Below are 14,084 nucleotides of genomic sequence, written 5' to 3'. Positions count from 1 at the left end.
ACCCCCAGCAGGGTGCTGGCTTTGCAGTTTTACAGTTCCTGTGTCACATCTGATTGTGGCTTAGCAATCTTTGAGGTGAAAATGTCCCGATTTGTCTCCTCACATCTGGTCATAGATGTATCCATTCATGAAAGCATTGCAGCACAGTTAATTCATATCATATAAGTGTCATAGAATTGTTGAGTCATAAAAAGTCTCATCATAGAAGAGTTAAAGAATAGTTAGGTCGTGGAAGGTTATAGAAGTGCTGGATTGTAGAAGGCTGGGGTCAAAGAAGAGCATGATTACATAAGAGATGGGTCAAAGAAAGTCAAGTCATAGAGGAGTAATTGAAGAGTCCAGTCACCGAAGGTTCATTGAAGGGTTGGGTCATAGGTTATTTGGGTCATAGGTTATTTGGGCCCTAGAGGTGTCGGGTCATGGAAGAGTCTTAAAAGAGTCAAGTCATAGAAAGCTTGGGTCATTGAAGACTCGTGTTTTAGAAGTGTTGGATCACAGAAGACTCAGATCATAGAGGATTCGGGTCATAGAGAAGTCATAGAAGAGTGGAGTGGCACTACAGTCAGGTTTTAGAAGAGTTCAGTCATAGACGGTTTATACAAATGTTGGGTAGTAGAAGGCTTATAGAAGAGTTGGATCATAGAATGGTTGGGTCATAGAAGTGTTGGGTAATAGAAGGGATAGAGAAGAGATGTTTATGGAAAAGTCTGTTTATAAAGGTTTCATAGAAGATTCATTTCATACAAGGGTCACAGAAGAGTTAGGACACAGAAGATTCTGGTCATAAAACAGTCAAAGAAGGGTCATACAAGTGTTGGCTCATACAAGAGCTGGATCATAAATGAGTTGGATCAAAGAACTAATGGCTCATATAAGAGTTGGGTAACATAGGAGTCATAGAGGAGTCAGGTCATAGAAGGCTCACATTAGAGAAATGTCAGCTCATAGAAGGGCCGAGTTATGGAATAGTAGGGTCATAGATGAGTAAAGTCATGGAACAATGGTGACACGTAATCCCCCCAAGAGAAAAACAGACCCCTTCAGTTTCTGAAATCCAGAAATGGGATCCGAGTGGGCATGATCTGGGGCACAGCATTCAGTTCCCTTGCCGATCCTTTAGGCATTCCTGAAAAGGGCGTGCAGTCTGGGAGTAGTGCCACTGGTCAGGGAGTTCCCACATAATCTGTGACCTTTGGAAGATGATGTGAGTGGCCTCACTGGAACATCATCCTGCTCACTCAACTCCCAGCGATGCTGCCTCTGCTGTCCCATAGACTCTCCATGCTGGTACAAAGAGAAGCTGTGGGGGCAAAAAGCAACTCCTGGAAGGAGAGAGTATTTATGCTTTTAAGAGGGTCCTGGGTGAGTCAGAGCTGCTCACAGTTCCCCATCATCCCAGGACATTTCTGAAGGGACATTTCAGGAGGAAGGTCAAGGCAGGGATTATGTTACAGATAAGGAGCTTTCCTGAATCTGTCATCTCAGTTTCCTGCTCTTGGGGAGTTGGGGGAAGAAATGGAAAAAAAAAAAAAGAGGCTCTCATTCTTGAGCAAGAGACTGAGACTCCTGAGCTGTAATGATGAGTGACCAGTAGGTCTGGTAGGAGCTCTTCCACTGCCTGTGGACAGCAACATTATCACCTCCACTGGACACAGCAGGGTTCTTCTGTCCTGCCGTGTTTAATCTGCAAACAGGAACCCGCACCCAGGCAGTGCCCTGCAAACAGGCAGGTTTGTGTAGGGGAGTGCACACAGGTTGGGATGGGGTTTTATGAGCACTGACGGGGAAAAGACAGGGGGCAGGGAAACACCTCTCAGGGTGAGAATCTCCAGGCAGCTGGGATAGGATCAGGGAATTAGAGGAAACTGAAACAAGAAAAGTGGGAGACAGACTTGAGAAACTCCATGGGATCCCCTCCAGTGCAGCCCCTTCCTCTGAGCAAGCCCCCTGACTCCTCTCCCACCCAGCAAAGCCTCTGCCCTCAGGGCTCTGGGCTCCAAGGCTGAACCCCCTCCTCTGCAGCCACAGCTCCAGTGCCCTCTCCAGAGCCCAGGGGCTGAGAGCAACTGCCCGGCAAGGTTGGTGTCTCAGAGGGGGTGAGCACAGCTGGGGAAGGGGAACGCTGTCAGTGTGCCCGGCTGCCTCTGCCCTGGACTCTTGCAGCCAGACTCTAACTCTGTTCCTCCCTGTTTTCCCCCATCTCTGTTCTTGCTGTTCTCTCATTCTTGCTGCCAGGCTCTCTGGGGATGGGAGTTGCAGCTGCAGAGTAACCCACTGATCTGGTGGCTCCTTTCCTGCAGTTGTGTCCATGGGAACCCATGTCCCATCTTTCCTGTAAGCTGTGGGGCTGAGGGCAATGCAGTCAGTGGGACTGGGGAAGGAGCTGAATCTCCCTTCATCAAATGCCATCATGAGGACACTTGACTCTCCTTGAGTTTTCCTTCCAAGCTGTGAGCTTTCCTTCAGGATGCAAACCTGTCCTATCACATCTTTGTGTTTCCCGAAAGCCCCATGGAGAAGAGACGCTATGAGGGAGAAAATGCTGCTGGGTTTGTGAACTGAAACGTGAGTGTCCTTGGCTGAAAGTGAGTGCTGAGACCTTAGGCAAGGGTGAGACATTGAGTGGTGTGAGGTGGATCTCTCTGCTCTCAGCTGGGCCTGGCAGCTTTTCAGGGTGACACAGGAGTGTGATCCCCCTCCATCCCAGAAAGGTGCAAGCCCAGGGCAGCTGGGAAGAAGAGCGAGGGACAGAGCAGCTCCCCTTCCTCTGCATTGAGCCACAGGCAATGCTTTCGCCTCGCAAGACTCCCTCTGTTCTCCCTGAGTGCAGCAGAGATGCTGAGGGTTTCTGACATCCAAGAAAATGACACCTCAGGGTGTCAGAAAGAGTTGTAAAACCCCAGCCTTCCCTCTGTTCCTCAGTGTCCCCTGTCCCCACCATCCCCATCACCCCCTGCTGCAGAGCAGGGCTGACTCCTTGCAGCCAGAGGGCAGAGGCCCTGCTCCTCCCGGCACATTTGACCAGCTCCAAGCAGGGCTCCAGCTGAAGGAAGGGCTGTGAGAGAAGGGAGAGGATGTGTGCATCAGGGGAGGGTAATGAGAAATGGCTGTGATTTTGTTCAGGAAATTCTTGCCTAACTTCTCACTGTCTTTTCCTCCTGTGACAGTGCCCCATGCCCAGAGGCAGCAGATGTCCAACAGCAGCTCCATCACACAGTTCCTCCTCCTGGCATTCACAGACACACGGGAGCTGCAGCTCTTGCACTTCTGGCTCTTCCTGGGCATCTACCTGGCTGCCCTCCTGGGCAACAGCCTCATCATCACCACCATCACCTGCGACCACCACCTCCACACTCCCATGTACTTCTTCCTCCTCAACCTCTCCCTCCTTGACATGGGCTCCATCTCCACCATTGTCCCCAAATCCATGGCCAATTCCTTCTGGGACACCAAGGCCATTTCCTATGGAGGATGTGTTGCCCAAGTCTTCCTGTATGTCTTTCTCATTACAGCAGAGTATTCTCTTCTCACCATCATGTCCTACGACCGCTACATTGCCATCTGCAAACCCCTGCACTACGGGACCCTCCTGGACAGCAGAGCTTGTGTCCACATGGCAGCAGCTGCCTGGGGCAGTTGTTTCCTCTATGCTCTGCTGCACACGGCCAATACTTTCTCCCTGCCCCTCTGCCAGGGCAATGCTGTGCATCAGTTCTTCTGTGAAATCCCCCAGATCCTTAAGCTCTCCTGCTCACACTCCTACCTGAGGGAAGCAGGGCTTCTTGTGGTCAGTTGCTTAGTAGCATTTGGCTGTTTTGTTTTCATTGTGGTGTCCTATGTGCAGATCTTCAGGGCCGTGCTGAGGATCCCCTCTGAGGAGGGACGCCACAAAGCCCTTTCCACGTGCCTCCCTCACCTGACCGTGGTTTCCCTGTTTCTCAGTACTGACATATTTACACACCTGAAGCCCCACTCCATCTCCTCCCCAACCCTGGACCTGGTGGTTTCAGTTCTGTACACGGTGGTGCCTCCAGCAGTGAACCCCCTCATCTACAGCTTGAGGAACCAGGAGCTTAGAGCTACCTTATGCCAACTGCCCCAATGCACGTGGTTTCACTGATAATAACCTGCCTTCCCTTCTCTGCTCCTTTCCCAGAGTTTATCTCAGGCTAGAGTCTGTTCTTTGCCCTTGTGATAATCCCACTCAGAGGTCATCTTCTGGGCTGGTGTTACTTGTCTTGAGGTTTTATCCAGTTGTGTCTGACCATGGCACAACACTGTACCAGATGTGACCTCCCCAAACTCAGCTCTTCAACAAAAGGGCATCTCCCAGGTGCGGTGCCTTAAGGCTGAGCTCTTCCTCCAGAGGTGCTGCCAATAAAATACCCAAGGAACTGGTCTTTGAAAGAGTCTTTTGTTCTTGTGCTCTCCTTTCATTTGGGAACCATTGGGTTCCACTGGATGAAAAGTCCTGTTTTTAGAAGTTCTTTTCTTGGTGTCTAGTGCAGTGGAGATGGTGCGTGGGCTCCCCATTACCTCCTCGGGCTGCTTCACGTATGACAGGACTGATGGCACATACTAGTCTCTTGCGAAAATGGGTTTGGAGGGGTGAGGAGAGGATGGGGACTCATCATCTGCCTTTGGTTGGGGGCGAATGGAGACTCAGAAGGTGAAACACCCTCAAAGGTGATGTTCCCCAAAAGTGAAGCACTGAATCGAGGTGTCCACAAACAAGGATTGTAAAGCACCAAGGGAGTGAGTGGGGACCCAGCAGGCAGAGGGAAGGGGGACTGGAGATATGCGGTAGCTGTCTGAGGAGGCCCAGGGGTCTCGTGCTGTCCTGGGCAGTGGGGCTGGTGGGGGCAGAGAAGAGGTCAAATGCAGCCGGGGATGAAGATCACCTACAACACGAGTGCAGGAGAGCCTGTGAGTGCCTGGCCTCTGTTTCCTTGTGTCATTACTGCAAGCAGCAGCTGATGTGCGAAAGCTGACAAGGGGGGGCTGGGAGCATTCATTAGAGCTTGGCGTTGTTCACCTTGAAGACCTTGGAAGCTGATAATGAAGGAGCCAGCTAGCAGAAGTTTACTGATGAGTAGGCATTGGAATGCAGAAAGCTGGTTGCATTTGGTTCAGGAGTTTGAAAACAGCCAGAGGAGACTGAGTCTGCGCAAAGTTCAAAAAGCAAAGTTCATCCCAAGCAAGACTTCCTACTTCATCCCTAAGACCCAGCTGATTCACAGAAGGCCATTATTCTTCTTTTCTTCCCATCCCCTGGTCAGATTTTGGGAAGAGAGGAAGCAAAAGCAGTTGAGCAGCCTGGTCTGACCTGAGCTCTGGCTCTGCTTCGAGGTGGGCTTTGGACTAGAGATCACTTGAGCTCTCTTATTCCCTAAGTTTTCCTATGCACAGAAGGTGTAGAGACCCACTTACTAGGCTGCCCTGAGCCTCCCCCAGCAGGCCAAAGTGTGCCCTCACACCTCACTCTGTGGGCCCCTAACTCCATCCTGGCAGACCTCCTCCAGATCCTCTCCAGTTTCTCCATTTTCCTTTTGAAATGTGAGACTCTTTGGGTCCTGCGGCATCGTCCTGGTGCCAGAAGAGTGAGGGCAGTGATTGTCTCCTTGGCACAGTGTCAGGAGTTGCTCACTCTGCTCAATTCCAGTGAGTGGCTGGGGGTGGGCAAGAACTTGCCAGGGGGACACAGACAGGACAGCTGACACCAGCTGACCAGAGGGAGATTCCATAGCATTAATGCCACAGTTAGTGATAAAACCTGTGGCAGAAGAAGAAAGAAATGGAGGATTTTATCGTTTAAGTATAAAACTTATATATGGTGGTGGTAGACTGGAAAGTGTCATTCTGCTTGAGGGAGGTGGCAAAAACAATGCAAAGGCATTGCAAAAACAATTTGCATTGGTTTTGGTTTTGGCTTATGTTGTTTTTTATCTTTTTTCTTTCACCTATTAAACTATTTTCAGCTCAGCCCACAAGTCAAAAAACATTTCTGTGGAGCAGCACAGGCAGAGACCTGGCCAGCTGAGGAATGCCGGGGAACCGGCTAGCCCAGAATGCTGCTGGTGGTTAGCTCTTTCTGCCGGGATCGCTTTCATTGCAAAAGGCAAATCTCGAATAGAAGAACACTGTACTGTAGATCCTTTGTCTGTGACTTTACGGTTCACAGCTAAACCTGTCTGTCTAACTAACAATGAGAAGTAACTTCTTTCCTAAAAGAGTGCTTGTGAATCACATCTCTTCTAGAACTGTCAATGTAAAATGCACAAAATGTTTAGGAATCTGTATAAGTATTGCTTTTTTAGGTGCGCAGCAATGTGCTCAGGAGAGACCTCCACCAATGCCGAGGCCTTTCAAAAGAGATTTTCTGAAGAAATATTGATCTTCTCCTGGAACTTCCTCAGCCTGGAAAAGAGAAGGCTCTGGGTAGGCCTTATAGCGGCCTTCCAGTACCTGAAGGGGGTCACAAGGAAAGCTGGGGAGGGACTTTTCGCAAGGGCATGGAGTGATAGGATGAGGGGCAATGGCTTTAAATTGGAAGGGAGAAAATTTAGATTAGACATTAGGAAGAAACTCTTCACAAAGAAGGTGGTGAGACCTTGGCCCAGGTTGCCATGATCATAAAATTTTCGCAGAAGATTGGGGTCATGGACACATTGGGTCATAGAATAGTTGAGTCATAGATGGGTCGGGTTGTAGAAGAGGCAGCTCATATAGGAGTTGGGTCATAGAAGAGTGATAGAGGAGACAGGTCATAGAAGGATCAGGTCACAGAAGGGCCGGGTTATAGAAGAGATGGGTCATAGAAGAGTTGAGTTGTCGAAGCATGGTGAGGCACAATCTGCTGAAGGGAAATCCAGTCCCCTTCTCTTTCAGAAATGCAGAAAAGGGTTCTGAGTGGACAAGGGAGAGGAAGAACCGTTAGTTCTCTAGCTCATCCTTTGGGCATTTCTGAAAGGGTCATGGGATGTGTGAGTGGTGCCAGTGGTCAGGGAGTTCCCCCAGTGACCATGACCTTTAGAAGATGATGCAGAGCAGCTTCACTGCGACATCATCCTGCTCACACTGCCTCTCGTGATGCTGGCCCTCCTGTCCCATAAACTGGTAAGGATGGTGTTCGCTCAAGTGACCTTTGACTTGATCCCCACCCACCACTGGATGCTCTACTCCAGAGTCCTGTCCTGAGTCACAGAGGCCCAGGAGACCTTGCTGGGGAAGACAGAGGCAAAGAGGACACAGACAATTCTATGATCAGACAGAGTTAAACCCAGACTTTTTTATCACCTGACTCTTCTGGGATCCGACCCTTCCATGACCCAACAGTTCTATGAGCCAACCCTTGTATTAACTGACCCTTCTATGATTGGACTCCTCTACAACTCCTCTGTGATCCCGACTCTTACATGAGCCATCTCTTGTATGACCAGACACTTCTGTGACCTGACTATTCTATGACTTGACCTTTCTATGTCTGGATGCTTCTATGACCCAACACTTCTATGATGTGACCTTTCTTTGGTGCAACACTTCTATGACCCTTCTATGACCCAACATTTCTGGGTACCTTCTATGACCAAACTCTTCTATGACCCATCTCTTCTATCACCCCACTGTTCTATGATCCCACTGTAACCCAAGACATCTAAAATCTAAACCTGCTGTGAACCAAGTCTTCTATGACCCAACTCTTCTCTGACCCTGTTATGGCATTCTATGACCCGACAACTCTAGGGATCTATGACCCAAATCTTCTGTGATCTACCTCCTTTATGATCCAAATACTTTATGGCCAAATCATTTTATGACCCAACACTTATATGACCCAGCACATCTATCAACTGATCCTTCCACGACTCTTCCATGATCCAGTTCTTCTATGACTTGATTGTTCCTTAACACTTCTATGCTCTAACTCTTCTATGACCAAACCCATCTAAAACCTAAAACTCTCAAACTTGTATGACTTGTCTCTTACAAGATCCAAATATTCTATCATCATTTTATGACCTTGATCTTCTACGACCCTAGACTTCTATGACCTGACTCTTCTCACATCCAAGTTTTCTGTTATTCTTTTATGACCCAACTCTTCTGCAACTGCATGGAGCTGTGGGAGAGCCTTGGCATCTCCCATAACTCTACAGGCCTGTGTTTGGGATTCCATGGAATAACTGCTCCCTATTTCATTCAACGGTGTGAGACTATTCATGACTCAAGTGTCTTTGTGGTTAAAGCCAGATGTGCCTTCCCAGGGCTGGAGATCAAGGCTTGGCCTTTCTGCTTCATCAGAGACAGGCTTTTCTCAGCGCTATTGCCTGCTGCAATCATGGCCTCTCGTTCTCAGCTCTAACAAGTCCCTGGGGAGGCTTTGTCAGGAATGATCCTCACTGAGACAAATTAATACTTCAAGATACATTGAGTTCTGCTTTAGACTTCTTGAGAGCTTTGCTCCATCTCTTTACAGCAACTGAGGTCCAAGGGCTCAGCAGCAATCCACCCTGGGTCTCATTAAAATAGAGAAAGCTGACCCTAACCCGTACGACCCTAACCCTAGCAGCTAACCCTAATGGTCTCCTAACTCTAACTCTAACACTTAACCCTTAACACCTAATGGCCCCGGCCCCAGCCCCAACGGCCACCTAACCCTAATCCCTAGCCTTAACAGCTCACCCTGATTCTAACGCCCCCCTAGCCCTAAAATTAACTCCTAACCACCTAACCCAACCTCAACGGCACCCCAAACCCCAACGGCACCCCAAACCCCAACCCTAATGGCCTGGACCCCCGACCCTGACCCTAAGCCCTGACCCCTAACTTTAATGGCACCCTAACCTCTAACCCTAGAGAGCCCCCAAACCTAACGGCTCCTAACCCCCAACCCTACTAGCCCCCAAACCTAAACCCTAATCGTAACCCAAACCCTAAAGACAATAACGACCCTCACCCCAATGACCCTAACCCCAACGACCCAACTCTAATCCTACCCCCTAACCTCTCACCACTAGCCCTAATCCCCAAACCAACACTCGCCCCAAACCCTAACAGCCTCTAACCCCAACTCCATAACCCTAACCCCCTATGCCAAACCCCTCATAACCCTAACGCCTAACCCCTAACACCTAACCAAAACACTAACCACCAAAGCCCCAGCAGCCCTAACCCCCAAACCCTACCTTTAAACCCCCAACCCTCAGCAGCCCCTACCTTTAACCCCCTGACCCCCTAACCAAAACCCCCAACCCCCTAACCAAAAACGTAACCCCCTAACCCCCAGTGGCCCTAACCAACACCCCACCCACCCCCAACTCCCCCACCTTCCCTAACCAAAACCCTAACTGCCTACTCCCAACCAAAACCCCAACCCCTAGCGGCCTCAACCCACAACCAAACCCCTAACCACCTACCCCCAACCCCCCCACCCAAAACCCCAACCCCCAGACCTAACTGTAAATCTTATGACCCTAACCCTAACAACCCCAAACCTTACCCCAACCCAATTGACCCGAACTCTAACCCTAACATTCTAGCCCCAACCCTAATGACCCTAACCCTAATAAACCTAACCCCAGCAACTCATTCCCCAAACCCCAAACCCTAACATCCCCAAACCCTGGCCCTGATGGCCCTAAACAACCCTAACAGAACCGTAGTCCTTACTCTAACGACCCTAACCTTTACCCAAACTTTAACCCCACCTTAACCCTAACAACCCTAACAGTTTAACCCTAATGACCCTAACAACCCTGACCATAACCCTAACCCCTAATAGGTTAGGCTCCACAGCTCCCCAGAAATGGCATTCCTGAGTGTTGGAAAATTTTACCCTTTCTCAAAAAAAAAAAAGACAAACAAAGAACGGGCCTAGCTCAGCCTGCACCCAAACATTGGTGATGAACATTGCCTTGCAGACTGGCTGGGATTGGCAAAAAAACCCTACCTGGGGTGAAAGAAATAACCTCCAGCTGGGTTTGGGTTTTTTTGTTCTATTGCCTGGAAAGCAAAACAAAAGTAAAAGGAAACAACAATAAGTGACACCCACTTCCACAGACCCAGACACCCCTTCTGCTACACACACCCACCCATGCACCCACCAAAACACTCCCCCAGAGACACGTTCAGACATACCAAATGCTTGCACACATGCATCAAGTGCTTCCTTCTAGGCACCAGGGGCTTGCTTGCTTGCATGCACCAAGGCCAGGCTTGCATCAAGTCCTTGCTCACACCAACCTCTTGCATCACATACTTGCTTACATGTAAACACCAAGGACCTGTTTGCTTGCATACAATTCATAACATCACGGGCCAGGAGCCAAGTCCTTGCTTTGGGGGCTTCCTTCAAGTCCTTGCTTTGGGACCATGCACCAAATACTTCCTGACATGCTTGCACACCCGCATCAAGTCCTTTCACCTAGGGCAGGTGGGCTGGCTGGCTTCCATCAAGGGCACACACCAAGGGTGGGCAGGCTGGCTGGCTTCTATCCAGTCTTGGCAGAAAGTGCTTGCTTGTATGCACACACCAAGGGCTTGCTGGCATCAAATGCACACACTAAAGGCTGTCTTGCTTACATGCCTGCATCAAACTCTGGCTTCAAGTGCTTGCATGCCTGCATTAAGTCTTTGCATCAGGTCCTTGCTTTAAGCATACACTCCAAGGGCGGTCCTGCTTGCACCAAGTCTTTGCCTCAAGTGGAAGCACCAAGGCCTGGCTTGCACACAAATGCTGGCTTTCCTTACACCAAGGGCTGGCTTGCCAGTACGTATCAAAGACTTATGTTCACCAAGGGCTGGCTTGCTTGCATGCATCTGACACTTGTGTTCCCTTGCCTATCCATCACCACCCTTCCCCACACAGATTATCCCCCTGAATCTGAAAAGCAATATTGAATGAGTCACCCTAATACTCAGCAATAGCTTAACAATTCCAGACATCTTGTTTCCATTTGGGAATAGCAACTATTTCACACTACAAGCAGGCAGAAAAAAAAGAATCAACAACCAAACCAAAATGTTAAGTCCCACACATACCATAAGTAACACCCTTGATTATAAACTGCTCTGCTACCACTCCAATGGCTTATCCCACACAGCCTTGATCATCCACCTGTAGAGCTGCACAGTCAGGCAGAAACTACTCTCCTCACCTGCTGCATCTATGTCTACTTGTTCAGCAGTGTACTCTATCACCTTAGACTACAAGTACTGAGCATATCGACATATTAAGCATAGAAACTTACTGATATACTTCTGTTGACAATTATTACTTTTGTGCCTCAGGCAGAGCAGCTCCAACCAGACAAATACATGGAACAACAGTGCACATAAGACCAATGACAACCCAGAGACAGAAAGAAAACTCTAAGGAGAATGACCCCCAGACCAGAGATGCCACAGGGCAGGACCACCTAGGGGTTGCAAGGAACACTCAATGGCAGTTCTGGAAAAGTGGGAGACCATGGACCCTTACAAAGGGATATGGCTGCAGGTGGGAGGATGCATATGCAAGAAGCCATGCCTAAAGGCCTTAGAATGTTGAGGATGCATGGGAGAAGTCCCAAAACAGGGGTTCAAGAAAATAGATGAATAATGATTGAGGATGCTGACGTGTCCTGCAATGCCTGTGCAACAGATGACTGAGCAGAAATTTCCAAAACTCAAGACCGATCCATGCTTTAAGACTGTGATGGAAGACGTGTGGTGCCCAATTGGCACCTTACCAATGAGAACAGACGTTTGGGACCATAGAGATAATGCCCAAGGCACACCCACGTGCCTTAAGCACAAAGACGACATCAAGACCCACAGAAGATTTAAGACACAAAAGTACATAGACTAAACACCACAAACACAGGCTGGAACTGCCCTGCCTGGTGCATGCTAGCTCTGGACTGAAAAATAAACCTCTCCCTATACCTGCACAAAGGTTACTCTTCCTGCACAGCCCTCCACCCTACACTAAATCCCCTCCCTACCATTCTCAACATTCTGCCCTCTTCCCAGCCCCACAACCCAGCCCCTCGACTTAACTTTCAGAGGGCTGAGGGCCTGAAGCTATTCTTGGCACAAAAAATCTCAAATCGCACTGTCTAACTGGAACAATCTTGGGTCACCAGCTTCTTCTTTATTATCATCTACAGGAACACCAAACAGACAACACACACAGGGCCAGTCAGCATCACACTGCTAAGTGCCAACACCTTGCACTACACCCCCAGCTAAATTGCAAAGGTGTTCTGCTCATCTGTTCTGTGCTTATTCAAGCATCAGATGCTGCAGACATTCACCTGGGGCAACTAGGATAGCCAGACAAATTACTGTTGTGCTTCTGAGAAATCAGTCTCATGCTCCTTCTCCCTACAACCCAGCTCACCTCAACTTCTCTTCCCATTGCAAAGGTGGCTGGCACAGCACCTGCGAAAACAAATATAAATGCTCAAGAGAGTTACTGTGTAGTACTTTGCTCTTATACATCAATTTGGACAACAACCTCCTCATATTCCAAACCATTTGTTGGCATGAAACTTCACTCCTCTGAGGCTGCATGTGGCATCTGCAAAGAGATGAGTTTAGATACTACCAAAATGCACAGGCTGTGCCCAGCAATTCCCATCTCCCGCTGTTACCTTGACCGCTCACCCGTCCAGCCTCCATCATTTTGTGCTGTTGTCTCGGGGCTTGTGCTCCACCTGTAACACACAAACAACAAGGGATGCATGTAACTTCATGGACTAAAACCAATGCTGCTCATATAGCCAGTAGTCACATCTTCCCACTGACACTACAGCTGACCCTCCTCAGTATGACACTCTACTCACAACTCTATCAGCAGCCTTTGGTGCACAGATCATCCCTCTGCATCTGAAAAACAGAATATCAAAGAAGTCACTCCAATGCTCAGTGACACCTTAACAGTTCCAGACCTCTCACTTCCACGTAGTAATACCATCTCTACTGCACACTACAGCCAAGCAGAGTAAATCCACAAACAAACCCAAACATTAAGCTCCACTCCCTTGGAATTTAAACTGCTTTGCTACCACTCCACTGGCTTCTCCCACACAGTTTTGGCCCCCACCTCTCCGTGGCTGCATAGCCAAGCAGAAACTACTCTCCTCACCTGCCGCATCTATGGCTACTTGTTCTGCAATGCAGACTACACCCCTAGACTGCAAGGTTTAGTCATATCAGCATATTAACCATAGAATCTTGCCATTATACCTCTACTGACTCTTATCATCCCTATGCATCAGGCAGAGCAGCTCCAAACAGACACAAATACACACAGAACAATACCACATGTAAGACCAATGTCATGAACCAGGGACAAAAGAAAACTTGCCATGAGAAGAATGCACCTGGACCAGACATGCTGTTGGGCAAGACTATGTACAGGACTACGAGAAAATTGATGGCCGCCCTGGAAAAGTGAAAGACCGTGGCTCGTTACAAAGAGATATGGCCACAACTGGGAGCATGAACGTGCAAGAAGCCCCATTTAAAGACCAAAAGACGCAGAAGATACACAGAAGAATTCCCAGAACAGGGATCTAAGAAAAAGGATGCCTAATGATCACAGATGTGACATAGGCTGCAACAACCTGCATCCCTCTCTTTTCCCCCACAATTTCCCTGGCCTGATCCCTGGAGTTCTACTTTTCTCTGCACCTGCAGGTGCATTGTTTTCCTTTCTCTCTTTCCATTCCTCTCTCTCCACCTATCCCTTTGTATTGTTCACTATTGCCATTCCAGTTTTTCCTTTCATTCTGTATCTAGACAGTCCCCTTTCCAGCTCCTCTTGCTATTTCTGATCCTTTTTGCTAATCCCTGCCCTTTTTTACAATCCTCTCTCTGCAGGGCTCTCAGTTCCTCTCTTTTTAATCCAGTGCCCTGTGCTTCTCAAACAAGTCAGCTCCCTTTTATGTACACATGTGGCTTTATAAGATTCCTATGCTGAAATTTTCTTCCAAGCTTCTGCTCAGACAAGTGTTGGTCAAATGATCTGTGCGTCAATATCTTCAGGATGTCTCAAACGGCAAAACTTTAGGGTATTTTCTTCACTTCCCTCCCTGCCT

The 14,084-nt window shown here is 48.7% G+C and overlaps 1 protein-coding gene across 1 annotated transcript; it reads left to right on the top strand.

The window, feature by feature from the left end:
- The first annotated feature begins 3,190 nt into the window (after positions 1 to 3,190).
- LOC128854498 (olfactory receptor 14A16-like) lies at positions 3,191 to 4,120 on the top strand. Its single transcript, XM_054088061.1, has one exon. It carries the CDS (start codon positions 3,191 to 3,193, stop codon positions 4,118 to 4,120), a length of 930 nt encoding a protein of 309 aa, XP_053944036.1.
- The last annotated feature ends 9,964 nt before the right edge of the window (positions 4,121 to 14,084 follow it).

The sequence above is a fragment of the Cuculus canorus genome, chromosome 25 (assembly GCF_017976375.1).
Source record: "Cuculus canorus isolate bCucCan1 chromosome 25, bCucCan1.pri, whole genome shotgun sequence".
Classification (NCBI taxonomy): domain Eukaryota; kingdom Metazoa; phylum Chordata; class Aves; order Cuculiformes; family Cuculidae; genus Cuculus; species Cuculus canorus.
This window is presented reverse-complemented; position numbering and strand designations above follow the sequence as displayed.